Genomic DNA, 21,050 nt, shown 5'->3' with positions numbered 1-21,050 from the left:
ATTTAAGTGAGAACTGTATACTGACAGACGTGGATCTTCTAAAAATGAAGACATTTCATTCTGTGTTAAAATAACATTAATTATCTACGTACTCTGCTACTCTTGTGAAAAATGGAAAGGGATAGTGACACCCCTGGGATAACCCATTTTGAAACACAAATACTTTATAAAATGCTGAACATTAATAATACAGAGTTTCTTTTAATTAAGCAATGAAGAGTAGTCTTTTTCAAATTTCTTGATACTGTGTAGCTGCTAAACTTCTTTATACATTTTCCTCTTTCTGTGATTTTCTAAGCAATTGTTTCCTCTGTGGGATTTGGAGTGTCGTTCTTTCACGGCTCCTACAGATGCAAGAGGAGGGCAGGCTGGGACCTGCGGGGAAACTCCGGGGGGCGGGGGAAGAGCATGTGGGGAGGCCTTTTCCCTCGGCGCTTTCACAAAATGCCATCATCAAAGCAGAATTTCACACTCAAGGGCCTTGGCACTCACCCCAGAGTGGGTGGTGAAGGTCCTGGGGCCCCACGTGGTGCGGGCACAGGCCGGGCCCCCCCTTTCCTGGTGGGTCCCGCCCCAGGCAGCACTGCAGAGCCGCTGGCTGCTCTGTCCCGGGCACAGCCTACCTGTGTCTGGATCTTCCTCCACTCCTCTTCCGTGAGCTCGTGGCCACACCTGTCCTCGAGCTGCTGCAGCACGCTGCGGTTGAGGGCCAGGCAGCGGTCGATCTCTGAGAAGAGCTCGTCTATGTCCGTGTGGTAAGAGCACAGCAGGCGGTGGCTGATTTCTGTGAACTGGGGACACGGCGGGGGCACACTTACACAAAGGCAGTGAGAAGTTCTGGAGGGAGGTTGAAGGGAAGCACCTTCTTGAGTCCCGACCACCCTTCCTGCTCATTTCCCTAAGGCCCTGCCTCTGAATAGTACTTCTTGGGGAAATAGACACACGGCGATTTCCTTAATCACTCCAAGTCCAGAGAATTGGTGCAGAGATTTTACCAGAACGGGGCACCTGGTTGTAAGCCTTGCTTGTTAGCAGGGAGTACATTGATGAGAAGTTGAGAGGAGAAAGGATTAGAATTTTGCACAAGTAGTCACATGGTCATCCTGGTCTGGCACCAGCTACTCTAGTCTTCACGGGGACGGTCACTGCACAGGGCCGCTCTCCTGGGGCCACCACCAGGCCATCACTAATGAGAACTGCTTCGCTTCCCCTTGCTCCACAACATCTTCCCCTGGGGTTGCAGACTATGAATGATCATTTTAGTGTGAACGTTTTAAAAAATGGTTTTTAAAAAACATTTAGAAAGTAATCTTTCCAAGAGAAAGATTATCTCCTTCTTTCAAACCGGTTACTCATTCTGCTTTTCTCACCGAGCTCTAAAATCATAATTTTGAACCCCACCCCTTGCCTAAGGACCTTAAAAAATAAGCTGAGTTAATCAGTTATGGACAATTGTATGTCCCCTTGCTACAGAACACATCTTTAGGACTTACCTTAAAATTCTGTTTTCACTGCTAGCATAAATATGGAGACGGCATGTTACATTTTATCTCAAACTTTTGTTCTGCTTTAGAAGCATTAGCCTTAAATACAGTCTCTAATGTTCCGCCAAGCTCAGTCCTTTTATAAAGGTCTATATTTTGATACAAAAAGATTTAGAAAAGCATAGTGATCTCAGGACAAATGAGTTAGTTGTTGGCTGTGGCATGCTGTTGCCTCCTGATGGCAGCAAACCAGAATTGCCAGGATGAATGCACGCATTTGCAGTGCAAGTTCCCTCCCCTGTGATTCGTAAAATGCAACATGCCTAGATCACGTGGGAGGTATGTGGACTCACGCGTGACTTCCCCCAGATGGACCAAAGTGTGTGCATTTTTGGTCCATTAAGTGGTAACAGTTGCTCACTGCAAAGTAGCGAAACTGTGATATCCTCCAGCCTCCCTGCTCTGGACTCAGTCTGGCCTTTGGAAATGTTTACTGTGTGAGTCTCTCTGATCTCTGTGAATTGTAATCTCCCAAATTAGGAATCTTTAAGTCTTCTGTGTATACCCTTCCATCAAGGTGCCATCCACTCCTTTTTAGAAAAGACAAGGTCGTATAGTTATTGGTTTATTAGAAATGTAACGTCTTAAACTTTTTAGGGTTTTTGTTAGTGTTTTGGTTACAGTTGTGCAGGTTTTAGATGGCTTGCCCATTTTCCCATAAGTCCTGCATGATTTTTCAGGAACATACACATTAGCAGGGTTGCCTAGATAGGTGAGTGATATTGTGATTCCAAAGGGCTTCAAGATTCCAGAAGTCGGTCTCCCTAGATGGGCTGGGAAGGAAAAAGAGTTTCATGGATTTCAGTTACGTTTTAAAGACCTGGATTATCACTGTGGGTTCAAATCCAGACTCTCAGTTACCAGCTGAGTGACCTTGGGCAAGTTACATTCGTTGTTGAGGGAATCTTATGAGAAAAGACTGGGCAAGTTCATTTGTACCCCCTCCCTTTTTTTTAGATTCCACATACAAGCGCTATCATATGATATTTGTCTTTCTCTGCCTGACTGACTGCACTCAGTATGAATTTATCTACAAAACAGAAATAGAGTCACAGATTTAGAAAACAAATTTATGGTTACCAGAGGTGAGGGGAGAGGGATAAATTGGAAGACTGGGATTGACATATACACACTACTATATATAAAATAGGTAACTAATAAGGACCTACTGTATAGCACAGGGAACTCTACTCAGTACTCTGTAATGACCTATATGGGAAAAGAACCTAAAAAAGAGTGGATATATGTATATGTATAACTGATTCACTTTGCTTTACACCTGAAACTAACACAACACTGTAAATCAACTACACTCCAATAAAAATTTAAAGAAAAGAAAAAGGCCTGTGAACAGCTGGGGCACAGGAGTAAATGGTTTTTATTAAAGAGATTTGGGGATAGGGCTGTATTTGGTCTTATTTTTTTTCTCTCCCTGATCTTCTCAAAGTGCTGTATGATATACTTGGAAAAAACCCTTTTCGTATAATTGTTTTAGAACTTGCTAAAATGTAAGACTTCACCAGCTAGTCTAGATCGACACCATCTGCAAGAAATGTCACGTGAGCCATGTCTAATCTTAAAATTTATAGGAGCCACATTAAGAAAAGTTTCTAAATAGGTGGAATTAAATTTAATATTTTACGTAACCCAGCATATCCAAAATATTTATCACTTCAAAATGTATCAGTTGAATAAGCTGTTGAGATCTTTATATCCTTTCCTTCCTGAAAGGCTTTGAAATCCGAGCTTGCTGTGCCCGCGCATCACACCTCCATTTGGACTGGACGGCCACAGGTGGCTCGTGGCTCCCTGCACTGGACCGCGTGGCCTGGCGGCTCAGAAAGACACTAGAAAGGAGTGACCTCACGTCCGGGCACGGAGAGGTAGCCAACCCAGGGCCACTCCGATAGCTCCTCTGTTAAACGTTTGAAGGCTGATGTAAATGGTAGGGGTGATCTGTTGTTTCAAGGGTGTGACAGTGGCGGCTGTCACCTGCTGGCTGTCGTGCTCGTCCTTCCCCAGCACAGAGCGGTCTGCAGAAGTTGGCGTCCCGTCCAGAAACCACATTCCCCGTTCCCCCTGTGCTAGGTGGGGCCACGTGACACAGCGTTTCCAATGGGAATGGGGTCTCTGGGCTGGACACACAGGTCTCTGAGGCCCAGGGGATGGTAGGGCAAAAGGATGGGGGGGACAGTATCTGTGTCCCACAGGGTGGCACGCTGCGACTCAGGTCACTGAAGCTTCTATTTTCAGTCGTTGAAATTAGGGGTTTATTTGTTTCAGCAATTAGCAGTGTCCTGGCTGAGAGACCGTGGCTGTTTCATGGAACTGGGCAGGATGAAAGGAACTCAGCCCATCAAACCTCGCAGTCATTTAGGTGTGTGATGCGCGGAACATGTTCTCCGTGGACGTGGAGGACTTTCCCATTTCAAGTATCCTACTCTACTGGACATCCCATGTGCGCGGTTTGTCTGTTCATTTGTTTTTATGTGGACAACCTGGCGGGATGCCATGTCTGGGTAAGTCACCTCCATCAGAAGGTGCCTTCGCGGACCTGGTGTTCCCTCCCAATTCCCATCCGTCCCGCAAGAAGACTCGAGCCTGCGCGGGAAGGGGGCAGCGGCTGTGGTGAGTGAGCCTGCCCAGCCTTGGTCCCTGGGTGTTAACAAGGATGCGTGCTGGGTTTCAGGGAAAGGCCGTGCTGTAACACGGCAGGCGGCCCACGGGGTTTGAATCCAGGCACCTGTGTTTTGGGGTTTTGCATGCAGTTGTTTTTCAGCCGTACTTGGAGGTCTGGAGGAAGATGCTTTTCCATCTATGAATCCAATTCTGTTTCTTGCTGATTCTAATTACACTTGCCTGGCAGCTGGATCCTAGCTTATGGGCTCCAGCCGGCAGTGTTTCATTTTCTCTGTTCCTCAGCCTTTCAAATACCTGATAAACTCCAAATAAATTATTGAAAGTAGAAGAGTTCCCTATACTTTATAAAAAGGAAGAATTACTTGGAAATGCATACAACTGCCTTCCAATTAATGTTTTATAATTCAAGTTTTCTGTAAATTGGGTTTTCTTGAAGTGTGAGATATTTCCCATATAGACCTGTAAGGTAAGGTCTTTTCTTCCTCCAAAATTATACCTCAGAATAAAAAGGATCACGTTCTATTCCAGACCTTACAGAGCATCTCAGATTATGAGGTATGGTCTCAAATTAGTTCTGAACAGAAGTGCTACTTGGAGCAGACAGGTTGGTGTGAAAGGATCGCAATGCTGCTTCTCAGGTGAGGTCCCCGGACCCGCAGCATCTGCATCACCTGGTAACTTGTCAGCAATGCCAACTCCCGGGCCGGCCCAGCCCTCCTGGGTCAGAACCTGCAGGTAGGAAGCAGCCGTCTGTGGTTTAACAACCCCCACGGGGTTCTGATGCTCACTCATGCTTGAGAACTGCCATCATAGAAGTTTCCCGATTAATTTTTGAGTCAAAGTTATTTAACACAGCTTTAGTCATCATTCCTGGAGACGTAACCACCCAACTCCAAGTGTGAGGCGTCCCCGTGAGCTTTCAAAGGTCACTTAGAGCCACAGAGTAAATGTGGAGGCCACGAGTATTTACATATCCCCCTCTGTATATATATGTTAATGTTGTCACGTGTGTGGCGAGGTATCTCTGTGGTGCTCTTCCTACACGTTGAGTGAGTTCTCACGGCTTGAGTTGGAGCTGGTGTGCACGCTGCTGGGTCCCACGTGGCCCCGTGGGGACGGCCCCCGCTGTCGCCTCCCTGCGCTGCGGGCCGCCTCCGTTCCTTCTCACTGTCAGCTCGGGCGCTGGGAGTGCTGCGCTCAGCGCTGGCCCACCGTGCAGAGCTCTCCCTGGGTCCCTGCCTCTGTCTGTCTGTGGGTCGCTCTGTACGCCAACTACGGGGGACACGGCAGAACCACTAGCTGAAGAAACGGGCTCGTCAGTTTCGCAGATGCAGCTAGTGCCTGTGCGGAGGGCGGGCCTTAACGCGCCCGGCCGGCCTCGCTGGCCTCCGACCCTCAGTCGGCTCCCTGCGCCTTCGTCTCCTCGGGGTTTTCTCCATGACACGGCTGGTTGAAACTGATACCGTTTTCAACGGCGTGTTTCCTGCCTCTTTCCCTGCAGGAAGGTGGGGCGCACCCAGAGGCGGCCGTGAGTCTGGTGGGGAAGCAGGCAGGGGCTCCGGGGCGACGCTCGGGTCTGCGGAGGCCGCTGGGAAGCAGCGGCTCCCCACCCGGAACCACGTCCTGACCGGGCGAGGTGCAGGGTCAGTGCCGGACGCAGGTGCGCGCGATTGCGGTTTCCTGTCCGCCAGCCTGCCTGGCGCACCTGGCGCACCTGGCACACCTGGCGTCACTTTCACATTCGGTAACGACCACGCCTTCTTCCTCGGCTTACACGGAAGCATGTCGTCAGGAGAAGAGTAACAGTCCCCTTTATAGGCAGTGGTGGTTAAAGACTTAAACTGCAGGTTATTCAACCTAAGCTAAGTAATTTTGCCTTTACGCTGCCGTTTAGCTGTGGCAGGGTGAGGGATAGAAAGCACAGACGGGTCCCAGAGGAGCCTGGGCCGGGCCGGGCCGGGCCGGGGCACATCTTGTTCCTTTAAGGACAGGGCGCCCAACCCAGCAGGAAGGCGGGGTGGGGCCGGGAGAGGGTGCGGAAGAGAGGGTCTGACTGCGAGGTGCAGGGGCAGGAGGGGCGGGCAGGCGTGGGCCAGGCGCCCCCAGCTGCTCCCTCGCCCTCACCGCCTGCAGGGGACACTGCCGTCCCCACCTCGCCCTCCATCCCTGACGCCAGCTTCTCCGCCCCGGGCCTCCTCCCCGCCTCTCCTCAGGAAAGGCACTACTTTCCCATAGGGATCTTCCGGTCTGGCCAGACTCACTCAGCCCACGAATGACTGTCATGCTCCTCCGTCCCTGCGACCTCTGCACGGCTGTGTGTCCCCCGCGCCTGGGCTGGACGTGCGCTCTCTCCGGACGCCCAGAGAGCACTTTTGGCCCCTTCGCTTGACACTTGTCACCGGCTGGGTGCTCATACCTTTTTCCTGTGTGTATTTCTTATCTCCTCGTTCCTTAGATTCATCTTGGCGAGGCCCTTGGCGTTCAATAAAAAATGTCGACTTTAGTTTGCAAAAGATTAGAAATGGAGACACATACATGCCCTAATGTGCATATTCTAAAGGAGTGCAGTACAAGTTTCTTTGTGGGGATTGAAAAAAAGGACAGTGTCTGCGTGGAATGATGCTGAAGGAGCCTGCCGTGTCAAGATTCAGTGACGCATCAATGTTTGGCTTCTAATTATAATACTGACGTTAGCTTGTTAATAAACATACCGAAAATCCTTCAGTATATATTTATGGCAAATTTCTAAAAGTGAACTGATGTGACCGTCTTTATTCTTGTGCTTCAAGTATTGGAAAGTTAACAAGGGTAATATTGTAAAAACTTAAATCAGCATATATTTACGGACTCCCTATCGTGGCCAGGTCAGAGCAACGTCCTAAGTGTAGCTATTAAGAAATATTTCTTAAATGTCAAATTCCTGTGTGATTAGCATCCTTCTCCTATTTACTGCCTCACTGTCACACGGGTCAGAGGCCTTCAGTGATTGAAAAGGCAAGCACCACACACGTAAAGACGATTGAGTTCTAGTTTTCAAACTAGTGGTTAATATTAATTCTATGGACAAAATACATAAAATTTTCAATTAAAAAAATGAATATCTTCTTATATTTTTCTTTTTCAGTCTCACATTTCAGATATTTGATAAATTAAGTAATTACGAATTCAGGTTATTGATATATAAAGCAATTACTGGTCATTTACAAGTACATCCTGGCTAAACAGTAAAAAAAATATACTAACACAAGTGCCCAGGTGAACTCTGTCTGCCCAGGAGGCCCCTCTCAGCATCCATCTTGATGTCAGCAATTGCTTACTAATGTGTTGACTTACGGCCGCCCTCAAAAGCAAAGTGAAAAGCCTGGAATTTACAGCATATCAATGAATCAGTTGATAAGCTTTTACTGGTTTAATATCCTCCCCGTCTTGCTGCTTGGAGCCACTTCAAGTTAGCAACAGAATGTTTGCCATCTCTATGTGATAAAGGAAGTCAAAGGACTAAACAAACTTGAAGACCATTATGCTGTTTGGCGCGAGATGTAAATGAAAAAAAGTAAGAGAAATCTCCTGCGGGAGGGTGTGGGAGCGGCAGCCCCTAAAGTCACCCACAGCATCTGACAAATCCCTAACCTCACTTTTTAAACAATGCTCAGGACTTTTAGCTTGGGTTGAGATGGTATAATGCATTTGAACAGTTTTAATTGCAGCAATAAAAGGCCATACCTCAATTATATGACATGTGCTAGCAGAATTTCTAGATAAGGATCAAAGGCACTCAAGGACCGACCACTGCATTCTGGGCAATGCTTGGGCTTTCTGTACACACTGGTGACAGGTATGAGCACAGCAGCTCCAGTGACCTCTCCAGGCGGCTTTGATCTGAGTTCACCAGACGACGCAGGAGCGCACCAGGCCTCCTGGATCATCCCGACGGCCCCAGCGCCCTCCATGACAAAGGCGCTGCTGACTCAAGGTTACTTCTGACACTTACTTGTGGGTACAAAACGCAACATTTGACCCGCGCAGTTCTTACCGCGGGACTGCCATCTATTTAAAAGAACCTACAGTGTAACACAACTTCACTTTGCTCTGCTTCAGTCTTGTTAGGAATGTGCCAGCGATATGTCAAAGCCAGGCAGATCTGCGAAGAGAAATCCTCAGCATATGGAAGCATGGCTTTGTATTTGTACAAAGATGACCTCTGTATTCTACTAATTAGTTAAGACCCAGTAGATGCAGGAAAACTAAGGTAAGGAAAGACTTCATTAATCCCCTCTGCAACAGAAGAGTGAAAATGCAAGGCCACAGTTCTTTTGCAAGTAAGATAGATTAATTTATAAAAATAGAATGGCCTGAGCTAATCTAATCTAGAGTATTAAAAACATATCCATCTTGGTGAGAGCTTGAAACTTTAAAGGAAACAAGCACTTCCTCATTTATTGTGCCTAAAAATATCACATTATTATCCCTCTTTGCCTTTCTTTTCTGTTGATTAGACTTCTTTTCCCTGAAGGTAATTAAACCAGTGGTTCCCAAGTATGACAAAGAAGTTTTCACCCATCTGCCAGAAGAGAAAAAAAGTGAATTCAGTGGAGTGAAATTTTTTAAAGCTAAATGGTTCAGTGTAAAGGCATATCCTTTAGTATGTGGTCAAGCATTTCCAACTTTCCTGGTGTTGAAAAATAGTCCTCCTTTTATGAGATGATTCTGATGGTGTATGATGCTTGGTTTTAACTCTTGGCAGTGACCTCGTTGGAGCCCTGAGTCTCTCTTTGACCATCTGTAGACTCCAAAGGTCTGGAGGCCACTGGAGTACAGAATGGCAGCAGGCTGCTGGGGGAGAAGGCAGAAGCTGCTGCAACGTCTTGGTCTCACTGACTAATGAGGCGGTGGATCTGACATTTATTTATCTGCCTTGGACAGCAGGATGCATCACATGATCTATTTCTTCTAGTAATTTGCAATTTCAATTGTTTAGACTAAACATAAGACGAATTTGCATTAATTTAACTGTCACCAGTGGTGAGTATGGAGATACAGCTTAGAAATGTGGCTGGTGGTTGCACGTCACCCCAGATTCAAGAACTGTGGTTCCACAGATAATGAAGAATTTTACCATACCTGATACTGTAGTCACTGCACATTTTGCTTTGTAAACAGTCCAATTTCTAAAATTCAAACACTGGATCCCTAATAGTCCACTGATCTAAAGTTCTGTGCACATTTATGTTGTGAGGAGGGTGACGGGGTGAAGACACGGGTGTCAAAACGCAGAGCTGAAAGGCAGGCCTGTGCAGGAAACCTGGCACTCCTGGAATGTCCCTGTCACAGAGCTGGTCTCCTGCCCAAAGGAGCCTTGATAAACTCACTGTTCACTTTGGCTTTGGAATTTATCTTTCACTGCATCTATTACTAGGAAACCTACGGACCCCAATTCTTCTGAAGCTGGGCTTCAGGATACAAGTTTAGTTCTGAAAAACTGTAAAGATGAATATAATGAGAATCCAGGACCAAGAGTTATATTTTTACTTTAAATATCTTAATCTGTGATTTCTAGATTTTAAAGCCTCGTTATACGGACAAGCTTAAGTTAAAGTATTTTTACAGGTATTTAAAGGAAAATGATCAGTTCAAACTTATTTTTTTACTGAAACACACGTATGTTCCTTGATGAACTGAATAAAATTCAGTTTCTATCATTAGAAAAATGCTATTTAATTCTTTTTGTAAAATAGGGTATGCTATTAAACTAAGATAAAAGTCTTTCCTAAAGGCACCTCTGGATGATGATTTCTTTCTTTACTAACTCAGGGTGCAGGGTTGTTTCATATGTCTAACATTCTTTGTCATCAGGCTGTTCTAGTATTGCACCGTGAAATACTTATTCTACTCACAGGATTACATCTTTTAAAAACCACAGGAAAATAGCCGAAACCCCTAAATAATATATGTGTCTTAAAGTATGCGTAAGCCAATGCTCCACTGTTACTAAAAATCCAAGTGAAGGCGGTCCCTTTGCCTTGCCCACCGTCAGTGTGTCCAGTACTTTTCTGCACAGCGGCCTGGCGAGGTGGGGGCCGCTGACCCCTCGCTCCACCTGCAGCGTCAGGAGGGCTTTCGAAGCTCCTACCTCACACCGGGGTCACCAGGCCGTTCCCCCTGCCAGAGCGCGGGCAGAGCTCAGTGCCCAGTACGACATCTATGTTGTAATCTACTAATTTTATTTATTCACTTAAAAAGTATTTACATAATTAATCCAAGTGGAACTTTTCTGAGGATAAGGTATGAAGTAATGTCTATTTTTCTCCTTCACATGAATGCATAAATTAATTGATTTTCTCAATCTTTTTCTTCACTGATCTCATATGTGTCCTTTACTGTAGACTTAGAATCCCTGTGCACTGAGGTGGGTGACTTTCTACTGGTTCATCTAACATTTCACAAGAATCTTAGTTACCAAAATTTTATATATATTTTGATATTTAACAAGGATGTTCTCCCTCATTACAGCTTTATTGGGATATAACTGATGTACAACATGGTGTAAGTTTAAGGTGTACAATGTGATGAGTTGATGCATTTATATGTTGGGAAACGATGGCCACCGGAGGGTTAGTTAACACCCCCACCATCTCACACAGTTACCATTTCTTTTTTGTGGTGAGAACGTTTCAGATCTCTTGGCAACTTTCAAGGCTATAATACCATACGGTTAACAGTAGTCACCACGCTATGCATTAGGACATCTCCTAACTGGAAGCTTGCTCTCTGACCGGCATCTCCCCGTTCCCCCCGCCCCTCTCCCCAAGCCCCTGGCCACCACCATCTGCTCTGTTTCTGTGAGTTTGACTTTTTTAGATTCTACACATAAGTGGAATCATACCATATTTGTCTTTCTCTGTCTGATTTATTTCATTTAGCATAACGTCCTCAAGGTTCATTCATGTTGTTGCAAATGGTAGGATTTCTTTCTTTCTCTTGGCTGAATTCCATTGTAGATGTACCACATCTTCTTATCCATTTATCTGCTGACTGACACTTAGGTTGTTTCCGTGTCTTGGCTGCTGTGCCTAATGCTGCCATGAACATGGAAGTGCAGAAATCTCTGTGAGATCTTGATTTCATCTCCTGTGGAAGGAGAGATGCCCAGGAGTGGAATTGCTGGGTCATATGGTAGTCCTACTTTTAATTTTTTGAGGAACCTCCATACTGTTCTCCATAGAGGCTGCACCAATTTACATTCCCACCAACAGTGCAGGAGGGTTCCCTTTTCTCCACATCACCAGCACTTGGTATTTGTTGTCTTTTTGATGACAGTCATTCTAAGAGGTGTGAGGTGATATCTCATGGTGGTGCTGATTTGCATTTCCCTGATGATTAGTGATACTGAAGACCTTTTTCATGTACCTGTTGGCCATTTGTTATGTCTTCAGAAAAATGCCTATTCACTTCCTCTGCCCAGGTTTTTAATCAGACATTTGGGTTTTTTGGCTATTGAGTTGTATGTGTTCTTTATATATTTTGGATAAAAACCCCTTATGAGATATATGATTTGCAAATATTTTCTCCCATTCTGTAAGTTGTCTTTTTTCATTTTGTAGACTGTTTCCAGTGATGTGCAGAAGCTATTAAGTTTGATGTAGTCCATTTATTTATTTTTGCTTTTGTTGCTTGTGTTTTTGGTGTTATATCCAAAAAATCATTGCCAAGACCATTGTCAAGATTTTCCCCTGTGCTTTCTTTCTTTTTTTTTAATATTTATTTTATTTTATTTATTTATTTTTCTTTTTTTGGCTGCATCGGGTCTTAGTTGTAGCACGCAGGCTCTTAGTTGTGGTGTGCGAGTTTCTCTCTAGTTGTGGCACGAGGGCTCCAGAGCACATGGGCTCTGTAGTTTGCGGCACACGGGCTCTCTCGTTGAGGCATGCGAGCTCAGTAGTTGTGGCACGCGGGCTTATTTGCCCCGCGGTGTGGGATCTTAGTTCCCTGACCAGGAATCGAACCCACGTCCCCTGCATTGGAAGGTGAAGTCTTAACCACTGGACTGGCAGGGAATTCCCTGCCCCTGTGCTTTCTTCTAGGAGTTTTGTGGTTTCAGGCTTTAGGTTTAAGTCTGTAATGCATTTTGAGTTAACTTTTGTTATATCCTCTTGATGAATTAATCACTTATCATTATATAATGACCTTCTCTGTCTGTTACAGCTTTAAAGTCCATTTTGTCTAACAGAAGCATAGCTACCCCTGCTCTCTTTTGGGTTCCACATGAGTAGAATATCTTTTTCTATCCCTGCACTTTGAGCCTATTTGTGCCCTTAATGGTGGAGTGAGTCTCTTGTCGGCAGCATATGAGTTTTGTTTTTTATCTATCCAGTCATTCTATGCCTTTTGATTGGAGAAATTAATTCATTTGCATTAAGAGTAATTACTGATAGGTAAGGACTTACTAATGCCACCTTATTGTCTTCTGGCTGTTTTGTAGTTCCCTTGTTCCTTTCTTCCTCACTTGCTGTGTTCCGTTGTGAATTGATGACTTTCCAGAGTGGTACGCACTCATTCCTTTCTCTTTATCTTAGTGTATCTACTGTAGGGTTTTGCTTTGTGGTTACCATGAGGCTTACATAAAACATCGTATAGGTATAAGTGTATTTCACACTGATAACTTTGATTGCATACAAAAACTTTACCCTTTTACTCCCCCCTTTTGTGTTTTTGATGTCACAGTTTACATCTTTTTTGTAGTGTATGTTCATTAACAAATTATTGTAGCTATAGTTATTTTTAATACTTTTGTCCTTTAACCTTTATAAGAGAGTTAAGTGGTTAATACACCACAATACTACAATATTAGAATATTCTGAATTTGACTATGTACTTTCTTTCACAAGTGTGATGAATATATTCATATGTTTTCATGTTACTAATTAGCATCCTTTCTTTTAAGCTTGAAAAACTCCTTTCAGCATTTCTCGTGAGGCAGGTCTAGTGATGAACTCCCTCAGCTTTTGTTTGTCTGGGAAAGTCTTTAATCTCTCCTTCATTTCTGAAGGACATCTTTGCCAGATAGAGTATTCTTGTTTGGCAGTGTTTTCCTTTTAGCACTTGGGCATCTTCTGGCCCATGAGGTTTCTGCTGAGAAATCCACTGTTAGCCTTTGGGCATTTTCTTGTTAAGTTAGTTAAGCTTATTTTCTCTTGCTGCTTTTAAGATTCTCTCTCTGTCTTTGATTTTTGAGTTTTATTGTAATGTGTCTTGGAGAAGATCTCTTTAAATTGAGTTTGTTTGGTGACCTATGAGCTTCATACACTTGGATATCTAAATCTCTCCCCCATCTGGGAAGTTCTCAGCCATTGTTTCTTTATATCCTTTCTGCCTCCTTCTCCCTCTCTTCTCCTGGGACTCTAATAATTTACAAATTGTTTCTTCTGCTGTATCCCAAAGATCACATATGCTTTCTTCACTCTTTTTCTTTTTTCTTTGTTCTCCTCTTACTGAATAATTTCAAAGGTTTTGTCTTCTAATTCACAGGCTTGTTCTTCTGGTTGATCCATTCTAATGTTGATGCTCTCTATTGAATTTTTCATTTCATTCATTGTATACTTCAGCTCCAGAATTTACTTGGTTCTTTTTAATTTTTTCTGTCCCTCTGTTAAACTTCTCATTTTGTTCCTGTACTGTTTTCCTGATTTCGTTGAATGGTTTTTCTGTATTTTCTTGTAGCTCATCGAGCTTCCTCAAAACATTTATTTTGAATTCTTTATCACATAAATCACAGATCTCTGTGTCTTTGAGGTCAGTTATTGGAAGATTAGTGTGATCCTTTGATGTTGTCATATTTCCTTGATTTTCATGTTCCTTGAAGTCTTGTGTTGCTGTCTTTGCATGTGAGGAAGCAGTCACCTCCCCCAGTCGTTACTGACTGACTTCAGGAGAGAAATCCCTTCCACCAGCCCTGCTGGGATACTGAGGCTTCTCAAACGGTCTGTGGATACGCCTGCTCCTCGCTCCTTGCTCCCTCTGTGGCAGAATTCCAAGCATGTGTGCCTTCTCTCAATCCTGCAACCTATCAGGCTAGGTGCTGACAGCCTCCTTTGCTTTCCCAAGGTGAGGCTGGAGCTCAAGTCGGTGGTGCCTCCCTGCCTGCAGACCTGGGCTGGCTTTCTGCACATGCTCACTAGCTAGCTGCCAAAGCTGGCTCTCCCTATCAGGGGTGCACCCAGGGAGCCAGCCACACACGTGGGCGAGGCACGTGGAGTGCTGGGGCCAGGAGAGGGACCTGCAGGAGAGGCATCCCCAGCGGCTCCTGAGAGGGCTTCTTGATGGAGTCCTCAACACTGTTGGTAGGATCCATATCCCTGCAATGTCCTCTGTGAGTCCTATTTACTGCTTCCCCAGTCTTTTCCATCCCCAGTCATGTGGCTCATGATTCAGTACTCTGGATGGGGTGAGGGAAAGATGAGCCTCTTTGGCAGTGTCCCACATGGCTGGGGAAGCCAGGCACTTACTCACATGCCTTCATTTTCCCCTGTGGGAGAAATCACTTGGCCCTGAGCTGTGCTTCCTTGGGGGGAGGGTGACATGGGTAAAGTCAGGCTATTCTTCTTTCCCTCTCCAATGTGTCCAAACTTGTATATATATTTTTTTGTTCCAACAGTGTGCTGGAACTTTGCCTTTGGAAACCTGGGCTTCCACAAAGGCTTTCTTGTTGGTAGGTGATTGTCTAAGGCAGTGCTCTCCAGGGGCACCCAGGCTGCAGGTGAGAGGGGCTGGGGCAGCTTGGAGCAGGTTCAAGGGCCACTTCAGGGTCCACAGCCTGGACCAAGGTGTGTGTGCCTGTGACCCGATGCTTGGGTGGGTGAGACTCCTCCCGGGTCTCTTGGCTTATGGTGCTGGATCCCACAGTTCCCACTAAGGCAGTTTTGTCCATGGATGAATGCCAAGCTGTGTTGCTGGTTAGGGGGAATACAAGTGAGGGACAACTTATTTGGCCATGTTGCCAACGTCATCCTCAGAAAAACTTTTCCTTATCAGTATTTGTATATTTCTTGTAAGTTTATTTTTAGGTATTAACTATTATGAAAGGGATCCTTTTCCATTGCATTTTATATCTGATTATTGTTGCTATACAGGATGCAATTATTATTGCACATTTATCTTGAATTTGAACATCTAATGGTTTCGTTCTAATAATTTTTCAAATGATTTTATAGATTTAAAATCCATGTGTATAGATAATAAATATGGATTATATAATGCACACACATTGTATTTTTGTTTTCTTGTATTATTGCATTGGCAAGGAATGGCCAAAGTGTGATTGTGGGTAACCTATTTTGCATCTTTAGGGTTTCACTATCTAAAATAATGTGTTTTTAGTTTCCGATATGTAGTCTTTATTGTGACAAGGAAATTTCATTTAGTTCTAGTTCGCTGTCATTATTAGGAATGGCTGTTAAATTTAATATATTTTCAGTAAAGACTGAGATGCTTTAATATAATTTTTCTCAGTCATTTTCTTAAAATTTATTTATTTTATTTTTGGCTGCGTTAGGTCTTCATTGCTGCACGCGGGCTTTCTCTAGTTGCAGCGAGTGGGGGCTACTCTTTGTTGCAGTGCGCAGGCTTCTCATTGTGGTGGCTTCTCTTGTTGTGGAGCATGGGCTCTAGGTGTTCAGGCTTCAGTAGTTGTGGCTCACAGGCTCTAGAGTGCAGGCTCAGTAGTTGTGGCGCATGGGCTTAGGTGCTCCAAGGCATGTGGGATCTTCCCGGACCAGGGCTCGGACCCACCAGAGTCCCCTGCATTGGCAGGTGGACTCGTAACCACTGCGCCACCAGGAAAGCCCCTTTCTCAGTCATTTTTATATTTCTTTCTATGTTTGCTATTTTTATAGGAGGTAATTTCAATTACATTTTCAGATTTAACAGCACAAAGTTGTATACAATAGTCTTTTATAATTTAGAGATAATTTCCACATATGTGATTATGTCTCCCATTCTGTGTATCTGCATTCTGCTTTATCTAATTTGTTTTAACCCTGGTGAGACTTTACCTCGTAGTTGTTCCTGTTTTTGTTCTGTTTTGTTTTTGGAAGAGCTTTTTTTTCTTTTTTAACAGCTTTATTGGAGTGTAATTGCTTTACAATGTTGTGTTAGTTTCTACTGTGTAACAAAGTGAATCAGCTATATGTATACATATATCGCCATATCCCCTCTCTTGCCTCTCCCTCCCACCCTCCCTAACCCACCCCTCTAGGTGGTCACAAAGCACTGAGCTGATCTCCCTGTGCTACGTGGCTGCTTCCCACTAGCTATCTGTTTTACATTTGGTAGTGTATATATGTCAATGCCACTCTCTCACTTCGTCCCAGCTTACCCTTCCCCCTCCCCGTGTCCTCAATTCCATTCTCTATGTCTGCATCTTTATTCCTGTCCTGCCCCTAGGTTCATCAGAACCATTTTTTCTGTTTTTTAGATTCCATATATATGTGTTAGCACACGGTATTTGTTTTTCTCTTTCTGGCTTACTTCACTCTGTATGACAGACTCTAGGTCCATCCACCTCACTGTTAATGTTTTTTAAACTCTGATGAGCTATTTATCTTATAGTTTCTCTTTTCCAAAATACCAGCTATTGGCTTCATTTACCAGTTTTACTTTTTTCCTAATAAATTACTTATTTTATTTTTATACTTTCTACTTCCTACATTTAAAGATTTGAATGGTTGGTTCATTATTCTTTCATCTTTCTTGTTCAATAATAAATGTACTTGACACTACTGTCCTCTAAGTACAGCTTTAGCTATGTACCACAGAATAGCAGTGTCATGAACACCAGAATAGTGTATGTTAGATTCTTGATTCCCAAATACACTTTAAAATTCATTTATTTTATTGTGATTTTCTATTTTATTTCTTTTGTTTGCACATTCCTCATTTATTCTTGAGCATGTCTTTGTGTAGAACATTTTTGTTTCATTTGGTTCAAATCTCCCATAAGCAGCTACTAGCAGATTTTTTTCAATGTAATTCAAGAATCTATTGTTTAATACAGAAATTTATCTCAATCGTTGTCTGTTGTAACTGTTATCCTATCATCTTACATTTTCTACTCATTATCCTTTCTTGTTGCCTTTTCCTGACTTGTATGAAATCTTTTTTTTTTTTTATGTTTTGGCCGTGCCACGTGGTATTCGGGCTTTTATTTCCCCAACCAGGGATCAAACCCATGCCCCCTGCAGTGGAAGTGTGGAGCCCTAACCACTGGACCGCAAGGGAAGTCCCTGTAGGAAATCTTTTTATATCACCACATATATATCCACTTTGGTCTTCATAATTGCTGTGAAGAAATCATTGTATGCATGCTTCCTTGGTGGCGGGCTCTTGGGTTGTTTATGGTTCTTCCTCTTTTATAATCATTGCTATAGTTAACATACTCATGAATGTATCTTAGAAAACATTATGAGCATATCTGGGGGGTAAATTTCTAGAGAAGGGATCAAAGGGAACTGTCAGCCAGCAGGATGGTACATTCTTAGTTCTACCAATGGCTTATAAGACTATTTCCCCCTCCTTCTTATCAGCTCTAGATAATTATCATCAAAATTTTCAATTCTTGCCAATCTAATAGGTGAAACAGGTTCTTATTTTTGCTTTAGTTTAGTTTTCTCTAATTATGAGTAAGGTTGAGCGTCTTTTTATACAGTAATCAATCACGTATCCATAGTCCTGTAAACTGCTTGTCACATATTAAGGAAATTTGCTTTTAGTCCTTTGAATTGCAAATATGTTTTCCTGATTTGTCATTGGTCTTTCAATTTTTTCTCCTTATACATACGTTTTGAAGTTTTATGTAGTTACCAATCCGTTCCTTTATGGTTTGTGTGTGTGTGTTTATCGTTTTACAGATCGTACCAGAGAGGTCTTTCTCACTACCAGATGAGGAATTTATTTTATAATGCCTTCTTCTAAAATTACTATGTTTAAGTTTTCATGTTTAACTCTTTGTTCTGTATGGAATATATTCTGGTGTAAGGAGTGAATTCCATTTTTGTTTATACCCTCTCCTCCTCCCCTCCAACCTCCCGCCCCTTCCTTCTCATTTCTGACTCAAGCCCAACTCCTTGGGATTTAGAAACTGTACATTGTAGTTCTACATTTCATATAGAGTTTATCTTTACATTTTAATTGTTAACATTTCACTGCATTTGTATTCTCTCTTCGGATGTACATGTGTACATGTGAGTGTGTGATCTATTTAAGGGTTAGATGCAGACATCACAATACTTCACCCCTAAATCCTTCAGCATGTGACTCCTGAGAACCAGGACACTGTACCTGACAGTGACACTGCAATGAACACACAACTGACACATGACTACTGTGTAATATATGGTCCATGTTCATATCCCCACATATCCAAATTATAGCACTGGTTTTACGTTTAGTTTTGATCCAGGATCCAATCAAAGACCTCTCATTACATTTAAATGTTATATCTCTCAGACAGCTTTGTTCTAGAACATTCCTCTTCTTTTCTTTATAACGTTTTACAATTGAAGTCAGCTGCTTTGCGGAATAGTCCTCACTTTGGATTTACCTGGCTACGTGTGTCCGCATGACTGGGTTCAGGTGAAGCAGCTTTGGCGTGAACGTGCAAAGGCAGTGTTCGGTCCCAGTGCTCCCCATGCACGTGAGAGACCCATGGGTCACTCTGTGCAGCTAGTGGTGGTCACTGGGCTGCGAAGATGTCTTCCAGACCTTTCCAGTGTGCAGACTTCTCATTCTCTTTATAAATTCTCACTGATGTGTGGGATGATTCTTTGAGATTGTGTGAAAATCCAGTTCCTCGACAGTTGTTCACCCAATAGCTTACAGTAATTTCCTGACATATAGTTCTCAAACTGTTGTTTGTGTGCGTCCATATAGTCTGGACATATCTATAGAATCCTGGGTAAAATGAAATTCAGTGACCTAGTTCAATCATCTTTCAAATTCCATTAAAGCACATTGGCATTTTAAAGTTGTGGATTATCGCTTCCTAGATCATGCCTATAGCTCAGCATGTGAGCTCCATCAAGTTGGAAAAGGTAGGAAAAATCATCAAATTGCAAGAGTCATCTACTAAATGATCAGAAGTGCAACAGAACAGGACCCCATCCCCTGTCCCAGACGTCCTCCGCACCCCATCCTGCTGGAAGGGGTGTGAATGACTAGGAGAAAACAAGGTAGAATCCCAGATTCTCGATCACAGCCTCTCACCCCCCTGCTTCTGCCCCCGACTTCTCCAAAGGCCAGAGCGGCTGCAGGAACTGCCCACCCTGCCAGAGGGGCGCCTCCTAGAGCCAGGAGAGGGGACAGCACCGTGGGCATCTCCAGCCGGCCGGCGCCACAGAAGCAAATCTCTCCACCCACTGTTCAACCTCCGTCATCAAGATCCACAGTATTTTAAGGCCATTTGCTCACATACTGCCTTTAATGGTCTCCTACTCCTGAGGGCAAATCAAGTATATTTTCTTGGTAAGTCTGAGGCACAGACATCACGTAAGCCATGACTCTGATTTTCTTTTGCACATACTGATAGCCACCTTGCCTGGTACAGTTACCTAAGCGATCAGGAAGGGTATTAGAAAAAAGATCTGTTATCGCACTGCTTTAGAGTCGAGCCTCAATCCTCTTACTCAGGATTCCCGCGCAGTCCTGGGACACTGTGAAGAAGCCCCCTCACACCTCCCACCCCGGCACACAGAGGGTGGGCGAAGTTGCAAGATGCCAGAGAAGGAGACGCACAGACGACAGCAGCCCGGCGGCCTGAGGTCAGGCTGGGGGTCGGACGACAGCACGGGGGTGATGTGTTGATGGCAGCTGCACGGGGCCAAGGTCCTTGTGCTTCACACGCCCACGGAAGTCACACAGCGGAAGAAAGGGGATCCCGCACACAGTGAAGGGTAATTTTCTATCACTCATTGTTCCACATGGGAGTGCAGCCCAAAAAACAGGTACGTTGAGAAAAGATCGAAATAAATGTGTGAGTGATGCTTCCACAAATAACCGTAACAGGGAAGCGTGACTGTGAGTTTTATCTTAGTGATTTGAGGGTCACATCGTCAGAATACCATACTCTCATACAGTGCTATCCTAAAGAAGTGTGGACTAGCCCTAAATCTAAAACAGCATAAAGATTAACTTGAACAATATGTTAACATTTGTAATAGATACAGATTTTCAGGTGCCTACTGTGTGCTGCGACTCTCAGGGTTGGAGCAGCTCTGCAGGGAGGGATTACTGGCTTCACATCACAGGCGCAGACTCTGAGGCCACAGCTGCAGCTGTTGGCCTGAAGCCGCAGAGCTGGGGAGGGCAGACCGGGGACCGCGGCCCGGGGAGCTGCTCCTTCCTCTGGGCCTGGCTTTTTTGTATGAGGCACATAACAGAAAGCTGTCAAACAAGCCGAAAAGTACCGATAAAAATGGTTAAAAGAAAGGGTAGAAACTGAAGTTATTTATCTCTAAAACGCTCGCATTTTGGTGACCCCAGGAGGTCCTCGATAAAATGGTAGCACTGCGGGCCTTTTTTTTTTTTTTAAGTTCCCGTCCATTTCTCAGGGGATGTTTATTTAAACAACTGTCATAAAATGGCCAAACAGAAGTTGCTTTGAATTTAACCTTATTCCAATTTTATGAATTTTATGATTTGACTAGAAGAGAAAATCTGAAAAGTATGGACCACCTGGGTTAGAAAGCCAGTTTAAGGTGACCGCATCTCAACCATTTGTAAAAAGCCCCAAACTGAAGTAAGGCTCAGGGTTTCACGGCCTCGCTGGCCTCCATGACCCATGAGTCACCGGCAGGGACCCGGCCCGGAGCGTCGAGG

The 21,050-nt window shown here is 44.0% G+C and overlaps 2 protein-coding genes across 11 annotated transcripts in view; one reads left to right on the top strand and one right to left on the bottom strand.

Moving 5' to 3' along the window:
- Positions 1-5,773, top strand: part of LMBR1 (limb development membrane protein 1) — a 163,713-nt gene extending 157,940 nt beyond the window's left edge. Inside the window, exons 16-17 of one of the 4 annotated variants that reach the window (XM_082398847.1) lie at positions 3,276-3,427; positions 3,828-5,773. In XM_082398847.1, the coding sequence (XP_082254973.1) occupies positions 3,276-3,427; positions 3,828-3,929 (254 nt within the window). In that variant the 3' untranslated portion in view covers positions 3,930-5,773. Of the gene's footprint in view, positions 1-3,275; positions 3,490-3,827 lie in introns of all 4 variants that reach the window. The other 3 variants (XM_082398841.1, XM_082398844.1, XM_082398846.1) reach the window with 3 other exon arrangements.
- Positions 1-21,050, bottom strand: part of RNF32 (ring finger protein 32) — a 53,083-nt gene that overhangs the window by 11,150 nt on the left and 20,883 nt on the right. For 5 of the 7 annotated variants that reach the window (XM_082398852.1, XM_082398854.1, XM_082398851.1 and 2 more), the window contains exon 8: positions 624-791. In XM_082398852.1, coding sequence (XP_082254978.1) covers positions 624-791 — 168 coding nt within the window. The other 2 variants (XM_082398857.1, XM_082398856.1) reach the window with 2 other exon arrangements.

Source organism: Balaenoptera borealis (genome assembly GCF_965194805.1).
Source record: "Balaenoptera borealis genome assembly, chromosome: 7".
NCBI lineage: Eukaryota > Metazoa > Chordata > Mammalia > Artiodactyla > Balaenopteridae > Balaenoptera > Balaenoptera borealis.
Note: the sequence above shows the minus strand (reverse complement) of the source record. Positions and strands in the feature narration are given on the sequence as shown.